This window comes from Nomia melanderi, chromosome 14 (assembly GCF_051020985.1).
Source record: "Nomia melanderi isolate GNS246 chromosome 14, iyNomMela1, whole genome shotgun sequence".
Classification (NCBI taxonomy): Eukaryota; Metazoa; Arthropoda; class Insecta; order Hymenoptera; family Halictidae; genus Nomia; species Nomia melanderi.
Window position 1 is genome coordinate 5,807,607 of NC_135012.1, and position 27,226 is coordinate 5,834,832.

The window sequence follows — 27,226 nt, forward strand, 5'->3', positions numbered from 1 at the left end:
ATCGTCCAACGACGGACCGGCGAATTTACAACAACGGCGAGTCTCCCGATAGATTCTCCATCGGCCGGCTTTCGGCTCTAGAGATCTAGAGCACGCCGAGTTCCGTCGCTGCGCGACTTCGGGATCGTTTCGCGGAGCTTCGGGGAATTCCAGAGTTCTTTGTAGTCCATTAAAGCCTTCCGAAATTCAGGCTGCACGGCGCCGGAACCGATCAGAGTATTCGAAAAGGTCGCTGGAATTTTTTAGATGATGCCTGACGACTCGAGCAGGTTCGCGACGTTCTTTAAGATACATCGGAGACCGTGGAAATCCTTTCTGCGATCTATCCACGCGCTTCGAAGGATTTCTGGTTCCCTCGGGGCGCTTACTATTTTAGAGTCTATGCCGTATTGTCGAACGATGCGCTATTGGAAGCTGAATCGTATGGTATTAGGTGCTGTACTATTAAAAATTACGTTTTATGTTGTTCATCAGTATAATATCAAAGATTATATTATGTACTATTAACTAGTATACTATTCAAAATTATATTTTACGTTAATTACTATGCTATCAAAAATTGTATTCTGTACTGTCAACTACTGTGCGATTAGCAGTAAGATTTTATATGATTAATTGTTACGATATCAAAGATTATATGTACTATCAACTACTATATTATTAAAAATTACGTTTTACATTGTTAATCATTGTAATATCAAAGATTATATTCTCCACTATTAACCAATATACTATTCAAGACTATATTTCACCTTATTAATTATTACGCTATGAAAAATTATATTTTCTACTGTCAACAACTATACCATTAAAAATAACATTTCACATGATTAATTATTATGCTATCAAAGATTACATAATGTACTATCTATTCCATTGAAAATGACATTCTACGTTATTAATCATGCTATCAAAGATTACATTCTATACCAGCAACTATACGATTAAAAACATCATCTCACATTATTAATCATTCAACTATCAAAGATTAAATTCCTTACTATCAACGACATACCACAAAGATCACATTCATCACCGAATCACCCTCCGTTGCCAACCATCGCAACCATACAATTATAATTCCGTTAACGCAGCACCGTACGCAGTTATCCCGAAATTTCCTATGGAAACGAAAGCGGGGAGAAGCTGATCGACTTCGATCTTCTCGTCGCGCGAGACGATTCGCCTACTTTCCCGTTCCGATATTTATCTTCATTAGAGAGAAACGCTCGCGCGGAAATCGCCTGCCATCCGTTTCGAAACCGCACCGCGCCGCGGCGCGGTCCCCGCAACCGACGCCGACTGATTTAATCGAGAACTGTCGTAGTTCCCATTCGCGAGGCCGCGGAGAGCAACGGTCGCCGGAATCCGTGGCCCCTTTCCATCGGAATTTCGGCGACATGCGATCCGAACATTAAGGAATAGACGAGGAGAACGTTTACGCGGACGCTCCGGGGCTGATTCCAGCCGGGGCCGGAATGAAAACGTTCGCCGGGGATTCGAATTCGAGACACGCGAGGCGATAATAACGGCGGCTCGAGGCCGATCCGGGGATTGAGTCATTACTTAACGCGTTCGATCTTCCGGGTGCGCGACGCTACGAAAATCGAACCCGATGGCTTTCTAGCCGCTAACGAGGAATTGTAACGGGGCGGCCTCCTTATCGTCGCCACCATCGCGCGGGACTTTCTAACGAATTAACACTCGAGTAACTGAACCCGTCAATTTGACGGATACTGAACGTTTTGATAGCAGAACTAGCGAGCGTGTGAATTGACTTTTTCAAGTTTCTTTGCAGAAACTCGAATCGGCCTATTGAGATTTTCATTGATTTATAGTTGGAGTACTGGTAAAGAGATTTCTTTGGTAATTTCTTGGAGGATCATCTGTTGTCTTTTCGATAATTGTAAAAAGAAGAAATTAGGAATGGGTAATTTTGATTAAATTTTGCAGTGAAATTGACTTTTTGAGATTCTTGTATAGAAACTTGAAGAGTGCATTTAATAAGATTTTAATTGACTTATTGGTAAAGCGATTTCTTTGATAATTTCTTGGAGGATCATCTGTTGTCTTTTCGATAATTGTAAAAAGAAGAAATTAGGAATGGGTAATTTTGATTAAATTTTGCAGTGAAATTGACTTTTTGAGATTCTTGTATAGAAACTTGAAGAGTGCATTTAATAAGATTTTAATTGACTTATTGGTAAAGCGATTTCTTTGATAATTTCTCAAAGGAATATCTGTTATCTTTTTCACAATTATGACATAAGGGAATCAGAAATGAGTCATTTTGATCTGTTTGATAGCTCTAGCGTTAAGTCTATCAAGTATATCAATCTATACGAAAGACGTAAGTATACACCCTCCACATTTTTCTATCAATGCAAAAAATGCGATGTACATTTATGCGTTGATCTATATTTTAGAATATCTCACACGCAAATTGATTATTAAATCGTTTTTATTATCTTCTTACGTACAGCCGTTTATACTATCTTTAATATCTTTCTGTTAAAATTGTCAAGTTAAGTTTGTTCCTCATTATAAATTTTTCATCCTTATCTTTAGATTTAATTACCAACTAAAATTGAAGGAATGTGCGAATCCGTCTGTATTAAGTCAATTTTGATTCGTGCAATTATACGAATATACATTATAATACTCCAGTTTTGAAGCTACAATTTTCGCCATATATAAACAAATAAACACTTGGTTTTTTAGAACCAATGGAACAAAATATAGAATAAACGTCTGTAAATCTCGTGTTAAATTAATAAGCGTTGACGTGGATCTTTTTTGTACGTATCGATTGCAGTGGTCAACCGTAAACGGTGTTTCGGAAATACTCGAAAGTGGTTGTAATAACATCAAAAATCTATCTTTAGTAAATTGACGGCTTTAATAACGGTGTTACTGTAACTCATAATCGTAGCGACACAAGTACAGAATAAAGAGTAAGGGAAGCTTGGAGAGCTCGAAACAACGTGTCACTCAACGTGTTAATAATAGTGGCACAATCTAATAGAAATGTTTGACGAGCTCGAGTAAGCTGAGTAGCTATACAGAACCATCGTATCTAAAGCCGAGTGAAAATAGAGGCACGATGATTCGAACTGTGATACGTTGAATGTTGCGGGGGTCATCGGTGACCCCCAACCAAATCGAATTATAGTTCATTCAATTAAAAGATGATTATTCAAAAACATTTCTATATTATAGGTAATTCTAGCTAATGTGAATGACATTGAGCTAGATGAACGTGAAATAATAATGCAATTCAATTAAATGAATTAATATTATATTTCCTCCAATTTCTGAATTTCGCTCTATCAAATCACGGCATTTAACGTGTTAACAATAGAACTACCAAATGAGTCAAAATAACCCATTTCTACATTCTTCTTCAATTATTAAAAAGGAATAGGTGCCTCTTATGGAAATGAGTAATGAAATTGATTCAAAAGTACGCGAACTAAATTATAAATCCATTGAAATCTCGATAGACGGAATGTTGGAGTTCCGTAGAGAAGTCAGAAAATTGAATTACTCGGTAATTAGTTGAAGACGATTTACTATAGATGTTTAACCTATCAACTACTCCGTCTTTCAATCAAGTCGCATTGTCGTCAAAGAAACTTCACGCCGAAGAGTACTCCAACGATTCCGCTCTAATCATCGAGCAGCTAACCAATTCTCTTCTATTCGAAAGCTGTCGGAGCTGATACAGTAGCGACGGTTAGTGTCGTTCCGTGTTTTCTCGACTCGGCAAGAGTTTCGTCACGACTTCCGTTAGTCGAAACGTAATCGCGGCGAATGGTCGACTCTAATGACCCGAGCGCGGCCCCAACCATGGTAATTCCCAGTCGTGAAGCGATTCCACCGCGGCCCTCTGCCGATCCCATGACGCCCTGGCCGCTCGTTAACGTAACAGATAACGACTTTCACCTATGCGTGATCCGCAGCTGCAGAGAGGCCTCTCTCCGCGCCGGAGAGCCGGCTCTCCTCTTCTGCCGCTGTTTGCTCGCCGTGATAGCCCGACCCGAGCTTTATTTTCTCGGCGCGCGCGCGCGAGAGAGCGGCTCCTCGCGTCGCGACAGGTGGTTAACACGGTGTTTCCAACCGGGAATGATGAATATGTTAAGCAGCCTCGTTCGAACGCAAGCCTCGTCGCGAACATTCTTTCACTTTCGCGACGGTTGCTTAGAGGATTCATCCGATAGCTGATCATCCCTCGTGGAAGGTATTCTGGGGATGATGATGGTATGTTATAATTACTTCGTGGTGGAGAGATTGAGCTGAGAAGGGAATCTTTGGAAGAAATAGTCTAGTGGACCTTTTCTTGGAATATTTTGAAGTTTAGTATCAACCCTGGAAAATTTAGAACACGAGAAACGTTGAATGAAACGGTAGTAATTATTGGTATTAATTATAGCTCACAATTAACTTCGAAATTTATCACAGAAGGTAACCATTTCAACCAGCACACGATTTTGACGAAACTTATGTGAAACATAGTTCTCAGGAAAATATTTCTCAGGTATCTTTTCTAAACATCCATTTTGAAGGAGCGACACCCCTTAAAGTTGAGGATAGAAAGTACATCTTTGCAATGTCTGTAAAATTAGGAGGTGTAGAACAATTCGCTAAATCGTTCGCTTCAAAATGAACGATTTGGATTTCGTTCTTAAGAAATCCATTCGTTTCCTCTTATAAGAAAAGGTTCAATAGACTGTATTTCTACTATTTCGATGATATTTCAAGTTTATCATATTTATCAAATTACTTAATCCTCAGAACAGATTCGGATTTGCCTCCAACTACCATTCACGCTTCCTCAATACTGTAAAACTGCAGTTTAACCCTTTGCGGACGAGGATTCCTTGAAATACGAATAACCTCCAGCAGATGAAGCTAAATTATATATCGATTGCTTAAATAATACAGAAAAGAGGAAGCTGCGTACTCACCTCTTGCTGTTCGAGTAATTCAATCATTTGTTTGCGACTCAACACGTTCAGTACCACGTGTATCACGTGTGGTACACGTTAATTTTTGTAACAAAATATTTTCAAGGGACACATGGCCAAGAATAGCTGTATACGTTACAAAGCACCGAAAACATCAAGAAAATATCAAAATATATAAAATTAAAAAAAAGAATTGGAATATAACTTAATTTTTGAAACATGGGAATTTCATTCTGTCGAAGTGTCGACATCCGTCCACAAAGGGTTAATAGGAAGACTCTGTCATTACAAACGGCGATCGCTCGACTCGAAGGAATTTCCTGTTGCTTGACAAGAACTTATCGATCCTGACTAACGTCACGGCCACGTCCGACCGGCGTTATCCTCGTCTAATCGCGTTTCATGAATTACGTGTAGAAAAATGCGATCGGCAGCCCTACCGTCGATCGATGTCGGGAATGAAACGCGCGGAGCGTCGCTCGCGGGACGTCGTCAATGGAAAGAAGCCTTGCCTCGCGTTCGTTCATCATCGGGATCGTCGTCGGCGGCCTCGTCGTGGAAAAAATGATCCGGTGAATGAGCACAGGCGACTTTTTTGCCCCGGTTCTTTTCACTTATCAGGTGAATCGGCGCACCGTGGGCGCCCACGGCGGGGGAAAGCCGCGTGTCGCGTCTCTCTCGTAAATGGCCGATCGACACGACACGTCGCGCGTGCCATTGGCAGTGAAAAACATTTATGGAAACGTGCTTCACCTTTTACGAGTGAAGCCACCGGATTACTTAATCCCTTCGGGGAGCGCAAACGGGGAAAAGAATGACGGGCGGAACGGCCTAGGTCATTGCCGGCGAGCCAGCGAGCGAGCGAACGCCTCGGGAAACGGGGATCGATGATTTGAAACTGGAACACGGCCGGAAATCACCGGCGATTTACTAGTCGATCCTCTCTATCGGCGGACCACCGCGACATCCGGGGAATATTAACACTAAAACTACCGAGCAGCAACATACACTTTTTGAAATTTTTCTATAGAAACTTCAAAACTGCATCTACCGAGACTTTAATTGATTTACAATTCACTTTGTGTATTGCTAAATCAGTTTCTTTAATAAATTCTCAGAGAATTTCTCAGAGAAGTCTGTTATCTTTTCAATAATTGCAAAAAGAAGAAATCAGGAGTGGATCGTTTTGACTCGTTTGGTAGTTTTAGTGTTAACACGTTGAATGCCGCACTTCAAGTACAAAATATTTGAAATGGAAAAAATATAATATTATATATTATATATTATAATATTAAATCATTTGAATGAATTGCATTGTTATTATTGCAGGTTCATCTAGCTGAATGTCACCACATTAGTTAGGATTATTTATAATATAGAAATGTTTTCAATATCGCGGTTTAATTGAGTGAACTATAATTCGATTTGGTTGGGGGTCATTGGTGAACCCCATGACATTCAACGTGTTAACCATAATCGGACCACGACGTAACTTTCAGTCATATTTGAACTTTTTACTTGAATTTTTCAATTACTTCATATTGCATTTCCAAAAGTTTTTTTGGACTTTTAAAATTTGGGCCCTATAAACAAAAATAATAACATTTTAATCATTCCTTTCATTCTCATAAGTGACTGAGAGTTACATCGTTGTATGATTCGTTATAAAAACAGGTGCTGTGATTAGGGTTAATCGCGATTCGCGGGATTCTGAGTTCAAGTTCCTTTCTTCGTCTGTGAGGATTATTTCTGAAGCAGACTCGAGTTATCCGAGTGTAATTCTTGGGTTACTGGGACTGGAACTGTCGATTTATAGACCGATTGGCGCAACTTTCTAAAGTGTACCCGAAATCATTTATTAATTGCACGAAGAATGGAGAATAGGGAACTACCGGTGACATCGATAGTTTCGATGCGACGGATACATGGGACTGGAGATTTAAAATGACTCGGGAATAATTATAATACATCAGACTGATGTCGGATAAAAATGTTCGATAGTGTGGATAACTAGATAACGGTGAGAATTGCAGTAATTAATAATTGTTCCTTGTTGTCTTTGCTACGAAGGAATAGGTGATACGTAGAACTGATGTCTCCCGTGGTAGTTAATATGTTAATGTTACTAGTGTCACATACTTGCAATGATCTCGTGTTTCAAGGAAAACTGAACGATCCAAAGATTTCCATTGAAATCTATAACGGATGACTCTACGAATATCAACTGCTCTGCCACATTTCTCAACGCTAGATTTAACCCTTTGCGGTTTGAAGTGCTCTTGGTTTCTCACTTCGAGGTTCACGTCGACGATAGTTCATTCAATTGCAGCTTAATATGACGCTCTATTTATTTATTCAAGAATATTTAGGAGTCATTGAAATGTTACCTTTAAATGGTACAATTGTGATACTACAAAGGAATATAGAAAAAATTGTTAAAACAGGTAGAGGTTGCAGTAAAATAGAATGTCGAGTCTGACTCGACATAGGACTGCAAAGGGTTAAGGAACTCGTCAATCCGACGCACATTGAATTTTACAAGCATTAGTCATTAAACATTTACGTCGATATATATTGATTACACAACTACGTGTCCTCATTGTCTATTTTCCAACCCCTAACTTCCGAGATCTAACCAAACGAACATCAATAGCTCAAGGACCGACGGAACAAATTATAATAAATATCCAACGTTAAACATTCCATTGAAAGCACAACTCAGAAAGCGCTATTGCGCTGTTCGGATTTTTTTAACACATTGCGTGCGGGCCATTTTGTTAATTACAATTTGTATCAGTTACATTTCATTCATTTATTCATTATTGAATGTTTCCAAGAGCTTCCATTGCAAATAGAAATACTTTCAACTATACGCGAAAGGAATCAACTATCTACTGTATTTATTTATTTATTTATCTAATCTATTTAATATTCCTCGGCGGTACGTTACTTTTTCCGCGTACAATATGTTAACCAGTTAACTGTGTTTGACGAGTATACACGTCATCGTAAAGCTTGAGATGACACTAATTTTTGCAGTGATGAATTCTTTATTTTTCCGCATAAACATGTAATTCTTCTTTGTTTCGCTTTCATCTTTTATTAAAATATACTCTACGTGCATTCGTCCTACGCTCGACGAGTACACGCTCCATTTTTCGATTTTACCGCGCGCAGAACCAGAGGTTTTCCAACTATATTCCACAGATAAAACTGGTTAAAAATCTCTGGCATTCGAACGGTTAAAGTCGCGTGCCTCGAAGAGTTAAATCTTCCAGCAGCGAGACAATCCGAAAGACAGAAACAAGAGAATCCGCGAGACGCGGAGGCGTTGGCATTATCGGATCCATCCGGCGCGCGAACTTTAATAAGAGGGAAGGGAAGAGGAGAAGCCGGGGCTCGGCGTGGCCCGCGAACTTGACCCATTTCAGCCCGAAAGAAAAAGGGGGAAGAAAGCGGGCAAAAAGCCCGACGCGGAAGAAGGAAAGTCCGCGGCGCGCTGGCCTCTGTATAAAACGAAGGACAAAGCCGCGGGGAAGCGGACCGGTAACCAAGCGAAAAATAAAAGATTGTGACGGGGACACGGCGGAATGATAAATTCACGTTCACACGTGTTTTTTGTCCGGCCTCCACCTGCCCCGCTGGCCCCTCCAGCTCCACCTGATTCGATCCTAATCGACGATCTTACGTCACGGATGCAAAGTCACAACCGGTTTCAGACAGCGAACGGGGCCTTACGAACTGTTTACACGTAGCGTGCGTCAGCTCCGTGGGCCCAACCTCTCCTCCCGCCCCTCCGGCCGTTCCTCTATTATCCTCTTTCTCGGCCGCTCAGGTTCTGGACAGTCAAAGGTCTTCCCCGGCCTGTGCCGTGTTATCTAATAATAAACCTCCCGTCCGCGACAAGGTGAAATCATCTAGCGAATCCCCGGACCCGTGGCAGATACGGTTCACGCGATCCATCGATCTTTTCCTTGATCTTTGCATCGACCGCGATGAAACGTGAATAGCTGATTCGTAGCAGTGGAAACGGCTTGAAGAATTACTTCTGTGGGATCGGTTGTCTTTAGTTTCGTTGGAACGGTGTTGATTGATATGCTTCTAATAGGGGTGGTTTTTTCTCGATAGGTTGTTCAAGCGAGATTCAATCTTGTTCTATTAAGTACGCGTTTCGTTAACTTTCGCTGGAGTCGTTCGTAATGATATATTATTATGAGATCAGAGTTTCTGTGGCGTCCTCGACTAATATAAAACGCTGCGTTGAACTATCTTTCACGCGGGTAATACTAACGCGAGAGTAGAATCGAGAACACTCCGAGTCCCGAAGGTTTTTTGCTTTCGAAAGCCAGCGAGAAAGCAAATAGGAATTAAGAAGATGAATATGAAATTTATAATATTCAATATTTCACATATGTATTATAAACATTATATACATAGGACGATAATTTTCGAATCAGAAACAGTCACCTGTGGGTCACCTCTCGAGTCCAAAGGGTCAATAAATTATTTTAACCTTCGCATACTCGGATCCTTCAAGGAATCCCCTCGCAGCTACAAGCCAGAAGCAAGAGAAATAAAATTCCCACCCCTCCCGCTGGAAAATAGAAAAAGCCCCGGCCGTTCCGCGTCGCCGTTCGCCTCTGTTATTTCAATATCCGCGAATGGCCGCGCTATCGAGTATTGAGTGTCAATATTTGCGCGGCGCTCGACGTTTATTCAACGGCCGAAACGGTTCTCCGGCGAGTAGCGCGGCCGGAGGAGAAGGGAAAGGTCGAAGAAGGGTGGGCCGGGGGTTGAGCGCGTATAATTACGCGGCTCCTCCTGGCGAGCGCGAATTTTCGAGCAATTAAGCCGGTACGGAATTAAGCAAGGAGACACGGAAACTCACCCTTCTGCAGCTGGCCGTGGTCCGCGTTCATTTTCGCCTGCAACAGAAAGTGCTGCGCTTCACTAAGTAGAATTAGCACGGGCCCGCGAAAATTCCGGCGATTCGGTTAAAATATGTGCGACCGGCTGGCTCACCTCGTAACCTTGTTTCGCGCCCCGTCCGCCGCTCCAGTAGTCGCTCTCCTTGTCGTGGGGGTTGCATTGCTGGAACAGAAAGCGCGGTAGCGCACCGTTAACCTTCACGGGCGTTTCGTTAAAAGTCGGGCCCGGTTCTTTCGGAAATGCCGGATCGTTGCGTGCCGAAACTAATTCGGAAGTTCCCTGGGGGGTTCCGGCAATTGTGATATACTTTGCGTCGAAAGAGACAGGATTGGTACGAGGATAGTTCGGGAAACGGGGGATGGTTAAATTTGATGTTTCAATTCTTCACGGACATCCGTCGGGTTTTGTTTAATCAAAGTTGAACGGGATTAATGGAACTCCGTGGATAGAACAGTTTTAGATGACCTACGACGGATAGATCTGGAATTAGGAAGGAATGAAATCTCGGGTTCATAAATATTTCAGAAAATTGGGAGCGTCTTTCGCTGTTGGAACTTTCATTCAGGCAAACTCGATTTCAGCTAACAACACTTACAGGAACTCGTACAAGATTCACGGCGATTAAGTAATCGTTGCAGAAACATCGCGTAAACAGTGATTATTCGAGAACCGTTGGTCTTTCGCCAGCTGGATTTTTATTAGCGACAACGCGTACCTTGAAAACCTACGAGGGGTGGCTCGATAATTGGCGAGCACCGTGCGGCGCAAGGGGCTGTAGGTGAGAGGCCGAGGGTCGGCAAGGTGGTGGAGTGTGATACACCGAGGGAGGCAGTCGAAGTGGTGGGCGGCGAAGGCGGCGAAGAGGGTCGCGGATGGTAAAACGGGGGTGGCGAGAGGGTGGACGGAGGCGCTGTCTAGACACAACAGAGACAAGGGTAGCGGACCTGGCCTCTGACCTTGGGCATCACTCGGCCTTCTGCGAAGATAAACAATCCCAACCCCTGAACGGTGTTTCCCTGGCGTAACTTGTTACGCGGACACGGGGGTGGATAGGTCGCGTGGGAGTAATGCCTGAGGGTCGAAGGATACGCCGAGGACACCGAGGACGAGCTCGAATTTCATCGGAATATTTAATAAATACCCCTACGATCTCGACGAATCGTCAACCCTGCAGAAAAAACCAAATGGAATTTCCATCGAAGAAAATGAAACTGTCCTCTGGAAATTCGATCGACTCCGAAGGCAGTTAAATATCGAATCTCCTAAATCTTGACGCAGCCCGTCCCACGAGGGAGTTCCCGAAATCATTCAAATTTGTTCCCAGTAAATCATTCGGCGCTAATTGCGACACCGTGGAAAATTCTACCTAATCTCCCCCGACCGTGTTCCCACACCGTTAAACGCGTCCATCCCTCGACTAAGGGAACGCAGGGTTTTAAACGACGGGTAGAACAGGACCTGCAGGACACCGAGAATACCAGGGATGACCTCGTTTCCCTTCTCATGACCTCCTAAACCGCAGATGACCCGCCGCCACCCTGCAACACGAACGATCTTGTGGGTGGTCACGTATCCAGCCCGAAGGACTCGGAATGTGATCCGTAAGGGAAGAGCCGGGGGCGGTTTATTTTCAACTTGTCTCGGAGCCAACGGCTGGAAAATTTATAGCGCGGATAAAAAATGTCTGCCGAAGAGGAATGAAAGACGATAAGCTGAGGTAATGCTTCATTCCGAGGGAACGTTTGTTCGTCTCCGCTCGGCGGGGAATGTTTCACGGGCTCCTTAATTGGCGAAATGTCAAAAGCCGAGGTAAAAAAAAAATTCGAAGGAACTGGAGTAACCAGGAATTTCTCGTCGGTTCGTGGGTTTTCGAGACGATTGAACGATCGCCCCAGTTCCAACGCGAAAGGGAATCGATATTACGGCCACTTCGCGGGCCAAATTTTACGCCCCCGTAAATCTGAGGGTGTAGGGCCGACCTAGAAACCGAACGAAGGGACACCATAAGGCGTCGAAAGGGCGATACTCTCGTCTGTCGCTCTACAGGTGGCTCGTGAAACGATCCGATTCTTGCGAGAAACTCCGGGAACGCGAAGGGATATGCATTTTTGGGGGCGAGGGTGGTCAAGCGCGCCTTAACGCGAAGGGTAGCGAACCCTCCGACGACGACGACTCGGAGAATGCTTTTCGGGTGTTGCGTGCTGTTCGAGGGTAATTTCGGGGAAACATTTTCGAGCGAGACATTTTCCCAACGGAATCCTCCTCCTTGAATTAAACCTTCGAAGGGAAACGTTACAGTATTGTTGACGTAAAAATATAGAACATACAGTTGCAGAATTAATTATTCAAGGGGATCAACGCATAGATTCTCTTCTCTATTATTGAAGAGTTGAATGCATAAGATTGTAAGTATTTGAAGAAGTTTTCAAAGAGTTAAGGGTTGTCTTCGAATCAAGTATCAAACCCATCGACACGATGAAGCATTTATCTTCATTAGTCCTAGATTCGGAAATTTATGATCTCCGCTCGAGTAATTACTCAAAGTAGTATTCTCATGATTAATGGCGACTTTCGCCTCGATCCAAAAATAAAAATCAGGCTAGAGGGTTTCTGGGGGATGGGTCGAGGGACGTGAGACATCTCGAGCATCACCGGAAGCGACGACGTCCACGGTTCTATTTTAAAGTCGGACCAGCGCAGGGGACTCAGGTGGAGAGCACCTAGCCGGGGGGAATCGTTTTTTGAGCAGGAAGGGACTGGATCATCCCTTAAATCCGCCACGGCTGCCGACATATGGCGGCGCGATCGGCCACGTGACGCTTAAAATTGGATTCCCAAATGAAGAAAACGGGAATAATTAAAGCGTTTCGATCGCGCGAGCCTCGCGGGCCGCGTCTAATGTCATCCCCTGACATTTCTCTGACATTTACGATAAGGGTTGTCGACCGAGACGCAACCCTCGACCGATCCCGATCGAATCTCGGCGTTGCAGGTCGGCGCTGCGGTCCGAGAGCCGACATCTTCCGATAATTTTCACGCTTTTCATCAAGGGGGCACAGAAGAATCGGCGAGGAGAACCCTTTCCACCCCATTTGCCATTACCGCCACCCCCCGATCAATTTACCCAGATCCAGGCTCGAACGAACGCGGACACGGGTCTTCGAAAAATTCAAGTCGATAATTTCTATCTAGCCGGAAAACTCCGTAGTGGGGGTGTTAGCCGGCTCTGTCCGATCCAACCCTTACGTCCAGGCGAATACACGCACACCGGCTTGCGCGCCGACATCTGCATACACTCTTGTGTGTACACATGCAAACACACGTGCACACACATGCACAGACACACGTACACACATGGGCGAACGGTTAGAGAGGGGTAGGTGGAAAAAGCGAAAAGGAGGGAAAAAAATGGAAAAACGTGCTCCACGATCCCTGGATTGGTAATCCAACCTACCACGAGCAGCTCGAAGCGAAGATAAAGAAGGGAAGAGAAAAAAAAATACATTTTAGCTCGCATCCAGGCGCTGCAGCCACCCTCTCCGCCTCCTTCCACAACCTCCCTCGTCCTCCTCTCTGCCTCCGCCCTCGCCCGGGGTTCCCCTGTCTCTGTCTATTCCGTATGTCGGTGTAGGTGGTCGGGCCGATAGTCGAGAGAGCGTCCCGATAGCAAAAGGACGCCTACGCCCGGCGTCGGAGGGTGGCCGGGGAAAAAAATCACAAGGATAGGTGGGCGCGTGGAGGGGCTGGTGCGGAGGGGCCGGCGGAGAGAAACAGAGAGCGAGACGAAGGAGGCGGAAGGGGTGGAAAGGGGGGCAGAAGCGTAGATCGAAGGAGAGCAAGCAAAGGGGGATGAAAAAGAAGAGAAAAGAGACAGAGAAGGAGGGCGCTCGAGGCGGCCTGGGCCGCGGGGGTGCACGGGACTGGGGGGGCGGCGGGCTGGTGAACCAACCGTCCGGGGGCGGGGGGGCGGAAAAGAGGTGTAAAAAAAAATATCGGAGCCGAGGAAACGGGAGGAAAAAATCGGCCAGTCTCCGGGAAGGAGGAGCGCGGCCGGGGAACGAGGGGCGGAAAGATAGACGCGGAGGGGGTGGAAAGGATCGAACGACTCGGGGAAAGACGGGGGTAGCGGTGGGGATCGGACAGATGAAAAATATATCGAAGTCGAAGACGCGGGAACGACGGACGCCGCGGCGAACGGGGAAAGGTGAATGCTACGAGCGACAGACTCGCGTGGAAATTAACGAAAAATCATTGATCCTCGGAAAATGATGGTAACGGACCGATGGAAAATTCATGTTTCGTGTTCTTGTACAAAGCGTTCAACTAAATCTTGCGATCAAGAAAGCCGCGCGAGGAAAGCGTGATCGCGGGGCACAATCTTAGGAGTCCCGTGTCCTCGAATGAAGCCCTCGAAGGAAGACGAGTCACGCGTTTTCTCGGTGTCCAGCTGAAGTTGGAAGGGGGTGCGAGCCGAACGGGGGCGGAAAGGATCGGCGGCGAGGGGGGTTGGAAGTGGCGCAAAAAGAAGACGAAGGAGGAGCAGGGACGTGGAAGAAAAGGGGAGAGAGGCGGCGTACGCGCGCGGCTGGGACCGGACGAAGACGGAGAGACCGCGCGCGCGGCAGGAAAAGTGGGTGGTCGGGCGGAGAGAAAAAGGGAGAGGAAAAATCGACGGCGGGAAGAGGGACGGAGACGATACGTGGGGGTCGGGGGTGCGGGCGGGGGCGCGCGGGGTGAGACAGAGAGAAAAAGAGGGGCCCACACCGTGCACATGCGTGACCGTCCGTCCGCGTACGAGGCGGCGTGTATTGATCAGCCAAAGAGCGCCACGACGCCGGGCGTCCTTTCTGCGAGCCTTGCTTTTTTCGGCACGACGGCCGAGAGAGGGTGGAGGAGCTGCTAGATGCTGGAGGAGGGCGGCGAGGGGTGGGTTAGGCGGTTCGCGGCGAGAAACGCGGCGGGAGTGACGTTCGCGGGACGAGAGAGGCAGGGGGCCGCGTCTCGCGACCTAGCCCAACGGACGCCCGCCGTGACGTCACCCCCTCTTTCTTTATCTGTCGTTATTCGCCACCCTCTTTTTCTTGTCCCACGCTCCCCGTCCCACTGTTTTCCTTCGAAGGGACACGATTACTTCGCGATCCGCCGAACGACCGGCGAGATTTCTTCGGTATAACGCTTTGAGACGTCGCGACGCGACGTTCTTCTATGACGAATGCTCCGGGGAATAGTAATTCGATCGGAGGGTGGGTTTATCCTTGGGAAAGTTCTCAGAGCTGCGACTCGATAAAACGCACCTGTGCCCTTCGAGCTTTTCGACGTGGATCCGTTACGACCCTTGGCCCCTCGCCTCGGCCAACGATGATACCGCGCGGGAAAGTTCGCCGGGATTTTCAAAGCGGGGGCGAAAGTTGAAACCGCGCTTTTAAACTCGCCGCGGAGCACGGTAACCGAGCGGGCGATAATTGTTTAACGAAATTAGAGCGTGGGCTCGGCGGACGGGGGAAGAGCGGCGAATATTTTTTCGGGGTTGAAACCTGCGAAGAAATTACCGTCTCCGGTGTTGAAAACTGTTTCCTTTCGTTTCTCTTTTTTCGGTACTCTTCGTTGACTTGGTCTTCCGATTTTTATTGTTTCGTCGCAGAACGGGGCGAGAAAACGACGTGTAAAAAGGCTCGCCGGTGAAGAGGGAAACTTTGGAAATTCGCTCGCGGGTTTAATTCCGGTGAAGACGCACTTCCCGCGGAATATGATAGCTCGTTCAGCGTAGCCTGACGCCGCTTTGGTTACCTTTTCATTTATTTGTTTCACGTTCGCCGCCGCGTCGTCTCTCGACCGCCGCTTTCCCCGGGACCGCGCACTTTCCCGTGATACTTTCCTTCGTTAACGCGGAACAAGTGCTTTATCCTGTGTTCCGCGCGGATTAAAGGGAAGCTGTTTTAATCTACGACGCTTCATTTTTTCGCGAACGATACGAAGTCCCTTCACAAAAGCCGCCGCGAACCCGAGTCGGGCGAGGAACCTCTTTTCGCCGGGGGAAACGGTCCTTCAACCCTTCTTGAGATCCTCTTATTAACTCGCAAGACAAAGGACTCGAGAACCGTGGACTCAAGCTTCTTGGAATAATCGAATGAAACACAAAGAAAGGGATTGGTCGGTGGTACCGTAAGAATGCCATTTGAATGCTTCGGGAAAATGGAAGATTAAAAGATCATTTCCTGAATAAATATACTCAAGTTTTTCTAATTAAATATAATTAGGTACTAACCGTTCCGTGCTCTAGAATTTACCTTTGACTCGCGGAACATCGATTCGAACCGAAGTAGGCTAGGTCGTTCAATTCCAGTTAATCTTTTACAGCGAACTCCACGTTTCCTCGGAACCCTTGTGCCTGGGCACGGCCACAGGATTTTTCTACTCCCATAGAAATTCTGCGTGTAATTCTTTCGTGGTCGCCGGTCACTTTTCGATCGGAGAAGATTAAAGATCGGTGGTTGACCCTGCGTTCGACCCCTTTTAGTCGCCTCTTACGACAAGCAGGGGATGCTGTGGATGAATTCTCACCCCCATTCACAGGGGAAGGGTTCAATAAACCCCGACGTTCATTCCAAAATCATTTCATTCGAACCCGTTCCAATCGCATTGAAATAATTACCTAATATTTACTAAACGTTCGCGTCGTAACAACTGTTATCGTAACGTCTTGTTTCTCATCGGGGAAATCGTATCAAAAGTCAACGAGGGTACTCAACTTCCCCGAGTGCGGGTTCGGTTGTCAAGATCCACAGGGTTCCCCGGGAAAAAAGCTCTCCACGGAGGAAGAAAAAAAACCCGTCTCGACCCTCATTTCAGCGCGAGCAAAGTGCGTCGATGTTGTGTCTTGCCGGCTGATGGGACGATCCGGTGTTTGAAAAGGACTACTTAATTCTTAATGCCCCCGAAGGGCCTCTCGTGTTCAACTATCCGGGATCAACGTATCGCCGGATCCTCGATCCCCGGTGCATTCTCCGTCGATCATGCGACTCGATGCGCTTCGTTTGCGCCGGATTCAATAACAGCTCGATGGACGTTTAATAGGGAAATCTTTCGATAGCCAGGGTTATCCTCGACCGTTCAACTGAAACTCGAGGAATCTCAATCTCAACGGCATCATTGTGCCGGGCACTTCGAGTTCCGAACTTTCCTCGCACTCCGGTAAGAAGCCGTCGCTCTGCCAGCCGTGGCAGTCACTTAATCTTGTCAGAGGAGCCGTACACCGAGTACTCGAGTACGCTTACTTTATACCAAACAACATCTTCATGATTCTTTTTTCTCATGCAGAAGTGGAGCTGAAGGGTGCTCGTGAGTTGATCGAAACGTCGGGCATCGTACCAGCTGAGCAGAGGAGCCGAGTCGGAGATGAAAGATATTAAAAATAGATTAAAGAAGGCGACTTCCTGGTCTATTTAACTTGACGCCCCCCGGTTCTTTAGGCGTGCCGGAGGCGATTTAAAGGCCGAATAGAAATTCCGTGACGCCGTTAGAAAACCGCCCGGAGAACCTGATCGTTCCGTTCGTCGTCGTCGTCGTCCTCGTCGCCGTCTTAATGACTTATAGCGGGGTACTAATGACAGAAGCCCTGGGACGACCCGGTGGGTCCCGATGGACCGATTCCGGGAACGGGCTGAGATTCAACAGGGTGAACACTCTCGGGTTTCTAGTCGTGACAGAACGAAACTGCGATCGACGAGCCAAGGTCCAAGGCCCGCCACGAGGGCCCCTGATAAATTGCTGGCAGCTGGCAAAACTCTGGAGTCCTCAAGGGTTACACGTGGCCGCGAGAACGAACGGGTGAGGAACCTGTCTACCCTGCAGCGACCGACACGACATCGCCTACTAAACCTTTGAACACTGATTAGGAGACATCCTGTTATTTTACGTGCGTAAATGTTCTTCGAGTTTTAGACGACTGACGTTATGAGGATTTATTGTTAACATGTTAAATGCTATGAGGATCACCGGTGACCCCCGATGAAACTCAGTTATTGTAATTCTCTCTATTATGTAATAATTGCGATAATAATAACGCAATTCAATTCAATTAAATAATTTAATATTGTATTTCTTTCGTTTCGCATATTCTCCGCCTGAAATCGTGCGGCACTCAACGTGTTAAGGAGTTTATACACATTTTGTGGGAAGAGGATGGAATATTTTCTTATGTGAAGATTGATCATTTGTTCTTTGTAATGTCAGATATACGTTGCGTTTTAGGTAATCAAGAGATTTTTAGCTACTGAAATGTCCCTATAATTACGAGCAAATGTAAAAATAGTTGCTTAGCGCAGTTGTTTCAAGAGCTGACCGTCTTAATTTAATACAGAAAAATTGTAGTTTCATTCATCACTACGCGAAACATCGAGATAAAATACTTTCATCACTTAATTTACGCATGAACGATCATAAAGTCAGTTTCAACGAAGGTCGTTCGCACCTCATCACAAAACATCGACTATTTCCAGCGAAAAGCTTGCAAGTGCGAAAGATTAATCCTCGCCGGTTCAAGTAAAGTTTCCAGGCACCCAAGAATCTCGAAAGGAACAAGGCGACGTTATTTAAAGAAGACGGAGGTCCCCGAGAACCGAGCGTCTCGAGGAAAATCGCCCGGTTCAGATGCAACTCCCGTTGCCGATCGATCCCGGCTCCCGCAACCTATACGCGAGATAATGCCGCGCTGAACGGCCGCGAGATTGATAGAGCGACGCGGTTGCCAAGAGAATGAATCAAGCGAAGGGCGCGCGCCAGAGTAATAGAAACTATGAAGAATCGGCGGGGGTTGGAGTAAATTGTCTTAACCGGCGGGGATAAATCAACGTGGTACCGCTCGCGAAGGAATAACAGGATTCTTTTATTACGTCCGCGACCGGTAATCCCGCGGAACGTCTGAATCCGTTGCAATAAATAATTGAAAGAAGCATCGCGCGGCCGGGTTAATCGATTCACCGACTGCTCCGGGATTTCATCCGCGGAGATCGGGACGACTTTCCCAAGGAAACTCTCTCTCCGCCGTCGAGGAAGCCGGGTTCAATGGATTATCTCGGTTCGAAGACCCTCTAACGTTCCTCCTCCTTCATTTCCAGCTATCTAAGAACACACATGTGTTCCCACAGGGTGTCAGTATCGCTTTCGTGGCTTTTTTTGTCGGCTAGGCCTAGGAGTCGAGCGAGAGACGGAGATGGAGAGACGCAGAGGGCCGGAGAGAGAGCGGGGAGGACGGCGAGAAACGGGACACATGTGGTCTGCGTCACGTTAACCAGCCCCTCTGCCCTCGCCCCTCGCCGCAGACGAAACACGAAGGGCGACAGAGGGGGTGTGGGAGACAGGGAGTGATAAAATTCAACAGTTGGTCCCGAATTGGCGGTTCTTCTCCCTTGTCGCCTCGGTTTCCCCCGCTCCGGGGACACGCTGTGTGTTTGGCCCGATAACCGATCGCTCCGAATTTCACGTGACTCCTGACCCTTCTCTGCCACGTCCTGTGCGCCTTGTTCGTTTCTTTTTGCTGCGAACGGTGTCTCGCGGGAGAAGGATTCTTCGTCTATCACGGAGCTAGGGGTACCAAGTGTTTTCGTGTTTTAAATCGAACTTTTCAATATTCTTTTTAAGCTCATTTAAACTCTAGCTTTACACAGTTCCCTATGGAATACTCTAACTTCAAGTACGTAACTTGTTTCATGATGAACGCAGAGTCCCTAGCATCTCAAAGCTACAGCATTCGAATCCTCCAACCAAAAGTCTAAAAGCTACCTCAGTTACCTAGGCAACGCTGACCAATCCCTATCTTTAGGATCTCCAGGAAACTCGCGGAGCGTCGAAAGAGTGATGACAATATTCCTTTCCAACTCAGTTACACTCCTACTCAAACACTTCTCTATCGAATACCCTAACTTTCAAACACTTAACTCGTTCCACGATAAACACAAAGAGTCCTTAGCGTCTCAAAGCTATAGCATTCCAATCCTCCAACCTCAAAGCTCGATCCTCCAACCAAAAGTCTAGCTACCCCAGCTACTAAGGCAGCACTTATCAGCCCCTATCTTCAGGAACTCCAGGAAACTCGCGGAGCGTCGAAAGAGTGATAACAATATTCCTTTCCAATTCATTTACACTCTAATTTAAACACTTCCCTATTGAATACCCTAACTTTCAAACACTTAACTCGTTCCACGATAAACACAAGAAGTTCCTAGCATCTTAAAGCTTCAGTATTCGAATCCTCCAACGAAAAGTCTAACAGCTACCCCAGCTGCCAAGGCAACGTTGATCAACCCCTGTCTTCAGGATCACCAGGAAACTCAGGAGTGTCGAACGAGCGATAACGACACCGCGGTCCGTGGATCGGTTGCCTGACCCAAATGCCGATGAACAGGACCGGCGGAGAGGCGGCAAGGTGTCGGCAAACGAGGCAGCGCGGACGGAAAGGTAGGGGGATCTGACCCAGACGAGTTTTTCCGACGGTTTCCCGGGGGTTTCCTATTTTTCCCGGTCGTAACGTCGGGCGGTGGGGTCGCGGGTCTGCAGACAATTCGCAGTAAAATTTTTACAGCCAACCCCAACCTCGTAGCGGCCCCCGGCACCCCGCGACACACGGCCGGGCGGGCCGCGGGGGCGGCGGTGCTCCAGACGCGCGGAATGGCCGCGGCCTGCTCGCGGAAACCCATAAACCTATACGTCTCTCTGCCCTCCAATCTCTCCGCCAGGCAGCTTCTCCCGTCGTCCGCCTCCAGCGGACCATCCCCCGCGTCCCTCGCTCGCCCTCCCGCTGTTCCGCTGCCCGGGAAAATATTTTACGTCGTCCCGACGTTTATCTGCGATCGGGACTTTATCTTTATTTCCGCGTCGGGATTGATTCGGGGCCGGGGTTATTAGAGTCTGAGCGGCCGCTTTACGAGCGTTTCGTCTGGCCGCGACCGTTGCTCCACTTCCTCGCTTCCACCCTTTTGTCTCTTAAAATGGAAAGTTCCGCGAACTTTCCTTGGCCGAGAGGGTTTCCATTATTTAATTGGGATGCTCCGCGCGCGTTGTTACGCGGGGATGTTGTTGCGTAAGCGGTCGCGTGGCGGTAAGAGGTTGTATGTTTGCTTGAATTAGTATAGTAATGTATTTGTTTCGATGCGTTAGGGGAGTCGCGTGATCGAGCGTAATACTAATATTTTAGAATAATCGTTGCAATTGTTGGAAATACGGAAGTTGTAATATGTGACGGCAGTTTTTGGTAGATTAGATCTGCGAATCAATTATTCTTATCTCTGTGTCACTTTAGTTCGCAGCTAGTCGGCCGACTTCTCGTTCCACTGTAATAGTCATACGTGATAAACAGTTAATTGGAAAGAGGGCAGCTTGGCTGGCTGGGAGTTTTTTTTCGGGCAACTCTTAAAAAATTGCTCCCCTGATCAGGAATCGATCGAGACAGATTTGTGGGGATCGTTACAGCTCATTTGGAAGCGGAACGAGATTACCAGCGGTCCATGCGCCACCCTCGCGTCGTTCGGTTCAAGTCGTTCGGTGATAACGAAGTATCGTACGGGGAAAAGGACGCTAATGAGAATAACTTCGGTCTCGCGTTACACGGTTTTCAGTGGTGCGCCGGTGGTTGAGCAGCCGAGAGAGCCCGCTGGGGAGACTGACGCGGTCCATTTAGGGGAAAGGACTACACGCGCTCGATTTACTACTTTCTTCGCCGACAAAATACGACCGCGTTAAGGGGAACTCGGTTAATAAGACCGCGTTTAAGCGGACCGTATTCCCTAATGTGCTGGATTATAAAACGCTTACTCGCAGCGCTTATAAAATCCTCTCTGCGATAGGCCTCGTATCAATAGCGTTAGCCAATTGTATGCAATGAATTGCAATGAATTGCAAATGCGGTAATGCCTTGATTAGCTCTTGACCTACAATCACGCGTCAAACTCGTAGCGAATATTTCAAATAGATTTCAGCATACACGAGTATCAATTCTTCGTAGCTCGAACGAAATACTACCATCCGATTCCCGATTGTAGTACGGAGCAAGCGTATACATAGAATTAACTCGACATTTATTGCTCCAATGAATTATGAACAATAAAATGTCAGGCGCGATAAAAATCATAGTTCAATTAACGATTCAAGAGCTATTCTTAGAAGACGGAGCGTCGACGAGAACCGAATTACACCGTGTCATCAAATATTTGGAGAATTTTAGGAAAACCGCGTTACACAAAATCAACGCTAATTGAGGTATGAATAATTAAACTTGAGGAGTATTTTATTGTAACATATAAACTCTATCGATATATCTTTGCCTTCGATTCGTTCGTCTCTGGAAGATCAGCAAAGAAGAAGGAGCAGACGAAGGCAGAAAGCGGCCAGCGAGAACCGCGTGGCCGCTAAACGCGACGATGACATAACGCTTATAAATATCCGGCGGCGGTAATGAATTTTCTATGGACACGAGCGTCGGGGTACACAGGTGCTTTATTACCCGGAGAACTTTACAGCTGTCTGGCCGGGGATAAGAAGGGAGAGAGAAGTCTAGCTGCGCGGAATGGCCGCGACCCGCTCGCGGGAAAGCCGTAAAACTGCGCGCGTCTGCACCTAAAACTTCCAATCTCCGGCCGCCTCCTAAAGCGGCGTTATGATAGAGCGGAGACTTGATATTCATTTAATTTCCCGCGAGCGAGCGGGCGACCGGCCACGCGCCGCGTTACCGTCGCCGACGTCGACGTTGCTGTTTCGACGAAGAAGCTTTCGTTAGTAGCTTCTCGCCCGCCCGCGCGCCAGCCGCCGACGACGCCGTCGCTTTCACGGGTTGCCGGTTTTACGGCGATTCCAGCGACTCGCCGGTGAAATATTGGAGATTTTCTGTCGCATTGAAATTCGTTGCCGCGGGTTTGAATTTTATGGGGCACGCCGACCCGACGGCTCTCCCTTTCTCTGGGACCTTAGACATCACGGCGAAATTCGGCTTGTGGACGAAGTCGCGAAGACGAGGATTTGTAATTTGTAATCGCCGATGGTTCCGGCGGAGATTCATTGCCTTTTGTTGTAGACATTGATGGAGATACTAACCAGTCAACTGCGTTCGACGAGTATACGCGTCATCTTACAACTCTGAATGGTGCTTCCTGGGCTATTTCTTTATTTTAGACGAACATTTGACTCTTCTTCGTTCTGCTTTAGTTTCTCGTAGGAGTATATTAGTGCATTTGACCTGCATTCTACGAGTACACACTTCATTATTCGATTTCATTGCGTAATAATTGATTTTTCAAACTGAATTCCGCACTTAACGGGTTAGATATCGCAGATATCAATATAGAAGTTATTCAAGAGGAATCACTCGTTTTGTCTTTAAAGGTGAAAGTCAATTTTTAAATTTCTAATGAGAAACTACCCCCCAGATATTCACGTTAATTAGCTGATAAAAGGGAACCAAGTTTCCTCGAGCAGAGGGACATTTGAAAATCGAACACATGTTGCCCGAATAAAGTGCAGTCCTCCCAATAGCGTCGCGGAAACAATCTTCTAACCCCTTAACCTTGCTACAAAGAGCACCGGGAGAAGCGGACTCGCCCACCCTTTCGTTCTTTACTTCTGTTTTTCTTTCGTTCTTTATAGCTGCCAAGTCCTGTGCCTCCGTCGTCCTTCTCCGCTTTCCCCGTCCCTTTGAGCGCTCCAGTTTAGGTCAATCTCTATTTCCTACCCCGCTGTCTGTCTTTTTCGACCCTTCCCTTCCTCTCTCGATGTTATTTCGCTCCTCCCTCCCCGCCCGCCCGCCGCCACCGCCACCGCCGCATCCTCCTGCAGGTGCAGTTTCGCCACGGACGTGTTACCGTTTCCCTCCCAGCCTTTATTTCTATCGATCGCAGTTCCTGCTCGCCACTCTTTGTTTCTGCTTTCTCATTGATTTCGCTCGCTTTTCTTTCTTTGCCATCCCCCCTCCAGCCCCTCTATCTTGCCGGTGCAACGGCAACTCCCCGGGGAGCAGCTAGTTTAGGGCATGTTTCTTCCAGCCACTGCAGCTCTCCGGGAAAAAAAGAAATATTCTGGAACCAACCTGCTATCTCAACGGTGCCTCTATGTTCCGATCAACCCCTTAACGAATCTAGAACCACCAATGTTCGTCTTTGTTAAAAGTATTCCACGCTTCGAAACGATTATCCCGAAAGTCTGAATTTATACGACGAATTCATTTCCGACGGATCGCGATATATTTGAAAATTTGTAAAAATCACTAAGGACAATCGAAAATACCCCTCGGTTCGTAAAAGTATAACTACCAATTTAAATCGGCAAACATTTAATAACCTCACTGGTCTACATTGAATTCTAACAAACCTCACTGCTGAAATACTTAAATCATTTCCTCAACACTAGGTTCACAAAACACGTCAATCCAACGCATACTGAATTTTATGAACGTTATTCGGCAAATGATTAATTCGATTTTATGCAATTATACAGGGATACATCTTAACTATCTTTCAATCCCCAATTTTCAAGATCTAACAGATCAAACATCGATATTCCTCGGAAGAATAGAACAAACAACTCAATAAACACCGGTAAACCGATTATTAATCACACTCCCCTCTCTTCGATTTGCTGAAGCAACACAATCTCAAATCCACGAAATTCCTCCTTCGATCCTCCTAAATTCCCTGCTATCCCACTAAAAGCTCCAGCAAAGTTGTGAAATTTTGATCCCCAGTCGGCGCGTCGTGGCAACACGTGGTGACCGGCTTCGTAGCCGGTCGCCCAGTCCGCGTGGGTGTGTTTACGCGAGCGGACGCGAGCTCGTCGAATGTGTGCGCGGCGCTGGCCGTACGCGTGAAAGATAGAGTTACAACACGCCGACAGCCGGGCCAAAGTGCGTCCGATAGGGGCCCCGGAGTGGGTCCGACTTCGCGTTTTAAAACTCGGCCGTAGCTACTAGTAGTACACTTGCGCCAGCCACGGTTTTAATGGCGACGGAGAGGAGAGAGGCCAGACCGGCGGACGAGTGGAACCATGTGTTCCCCTTTGAGACACCGCTCCGTTCCGTTCCGTTCGGGCATTTTTATATACGGGCCGCGGCGCGTTTGCCCGGCTGCAAGTGATATATAAATGAACGTTTTGTTTGAACACCGGCTTCCTCCTGCCGTCGCGCGCAGCGTCTCGGCTTTCTCGAGCTTTTTATCTCGAACCCCTTGACACGCGCGATTTCCTACGGGATTAATGGAATTCACGAATTTCGAGGCTATTCTCGGACGCGCCTTCTTCCTCGCGTGTATCCAGCGATTAATGAAGCTTCGGCGGGAAAAAGAATTTCGGAAATTCTCTAGTTTACCGGGTTGCGAGCGGAGTTTGCGCGAGATTGATGGTTCTACGCTCGTGTGTGCTTCGAATTCTCAGCCATCGGAAATGGAATGGAAATGTTTATAAGGTTCATTCACTAATCGGAAGCAATATTATGTTAACTCCCTATGATTCATTTCTCAACTGTGATCGATACAATTTTGTCACTAATAATTGGAGAAAAATTCTATGCATATGTCTACGTTTGCCCTACAATATAATCATTGATAACAGAAGAATAATATCTAATTCGAAGTAATTGAGTAATATTTATGTCTGTTAAATTCTATTTAGAATCTTCACGAATCTCACACGTTATTGTAAGGCTAGGGGTTAAAAATATACGCTATAGTTCTATGATGGAAGTATACGTTTCCTTTTTAGCATGGCTTCAATGAATAACATAGAAAAATACTGCCACAATTCCTTGATCAGTCATAGCGCATCGAGATTAGATTCAACGTATAATTGACGCGTCAATTTGCAACTCGTTTAGTTAGCAATTCCCACCCTCATCCCCATCTATGTGCATCGAATGCCCAACACGGCGGACCGAGCATAAAACGAAGATCATCGAGCGGTCAACGATTCCGGTCGCTAATTCGCGACGTCCTCGTCCGCTCTTTTCCCCGGTCCACATTTACCGCAGAAAATGTTCGTCCTATTTCGCCGAAAATCAGGCGTGCCGGTTGAAATCCGGGAGAGCCGGCCCTCGTGAACTCGCCGACCCAAAAAACCCGGTGCGTGCGGGACGCGATACGAGCAAAAACGTCGTTCCGGAATAGGAGAAACTATCGAGCGAACGGGACCGTAATTCGGCGATAATTCAACGCCGCCGGGGGTGAGCTCGGGGTGAAAACGCCGGAATAGAGGTAACGGGGGAGAAAGAGCAAGCAGCGAACGCGTGTAATAAGCACCCGCGAGGCGTCGAGAACCTAAATACCCAAGATCCGCGGCTCGAGGCGCGTGCGCGCGCCGGAAACGCGGTAATTCGCGCAATTAAGCGACCGGCGACGTTTGCGAGCCAGCCCTATTTTCGCCGGCGCGCGTTTCGCGAGAGCAGTCGATCTTAGATTTCGAAATCGGAATCGCGGGGCAAACCGTAGTAATTACGACGAGGCCGTTCAAAGGGGATCCGTGGCTCGTTTAAATTTTTCGAGCGCGCGCCGCCGGATGAAAATCCGCGCGTCGAGTGCACGGAAAAACTGCTAAGGGCGTAATTTTCGTTTACATCGGGGGCCGAGCGGCCGTGCGCGAGCGAGCGAACGAGCGAGCTAGCGAGAGCGCGCCAACGTCAGCAAACGAAAAATACAGGAAAAAAAATATCCTGGGCAAAAAGAGGAAGGGATACGGGGAGAGAGATAGAGAGTTCGCAATTAACGTTAAAAGGTCCATGGACACTTCAAAACTCTCTCGGAAATTCTGCGACCCGTGGGCTCGTGTTCCCTCTCTTTTTCCCTCTTCCTCTGTTCCCTTTCTCTCTATCTTTCCGCTGCTCCCTTTCGCCCGCACGCGATTTCGAAAAAAGGGCCACGCCGCGGACTCCCTTTAGGTCCGACTTTCCATTTGACCGAGTTTTCCGGCTTGTATGCTCCTCAAGGGCGAAACTTCTCGAGCTTCGTTTCCCCGTGTAGCCCTTTTTAGGCCCCATTTTCCGCGGAGCCTCGTTACAGCGAATGCCGTCGAGTACGCACGACCGCGGAGCTGTTTCGTAATTAATTTAAAGAGATTATTAATATCGTCGACGGGAGTGAGCGGATTGGCCAAGGAAAAACTCGGGACTTCCGCGGTGGGAGATTTTGTTTTGTGTTAGGCTCGCAGTCGTTCGTAGGGTTTATCGTATTGTTCTTAGAATTCATGTTCGTTTAGATGTGGGAAATTGGGAATTTGAAAATAGACTGTTAGTAACAGTAGTAAACACAGGCTGTTAGTAGAAATAGTCAAAAGAAACTATTGGTAAAAATAGTAAACATAAATTA

General features: G+C 47.0%; 1 protein-coding gene across 2 annotated transcripts in view; it reads right to left on the reverse strand.

Annotated features, from left to right (window-relative positions):
* LOC116425695 (zinc finger protein rotund) overlaps positions 1 to 27,226 on the reverse strand; it is a 229,993-nt gene that overhangs the window by 112,404 nt on the left and 90,363 nt on the right. For both annotated transcript variants that reach the window (XM_076373514.1, XM_076373513.1), the window contains 2 exons: positions 9,990 to 10,058; positions 9,856 to 9,907 (listed from right to left, as the gene is read on the reverse strand). In XM_076373514.1, the coding sequence (XP_076229629.1) occupies positions 9,856 to 9,907; positions 9,990 to 10,058 (121 nt within the window). The remainder of the gene's footprint in view (positions 1 to 9,855; positions 9,908 to 9,989; positions 10,059 to 27,226) is intronic.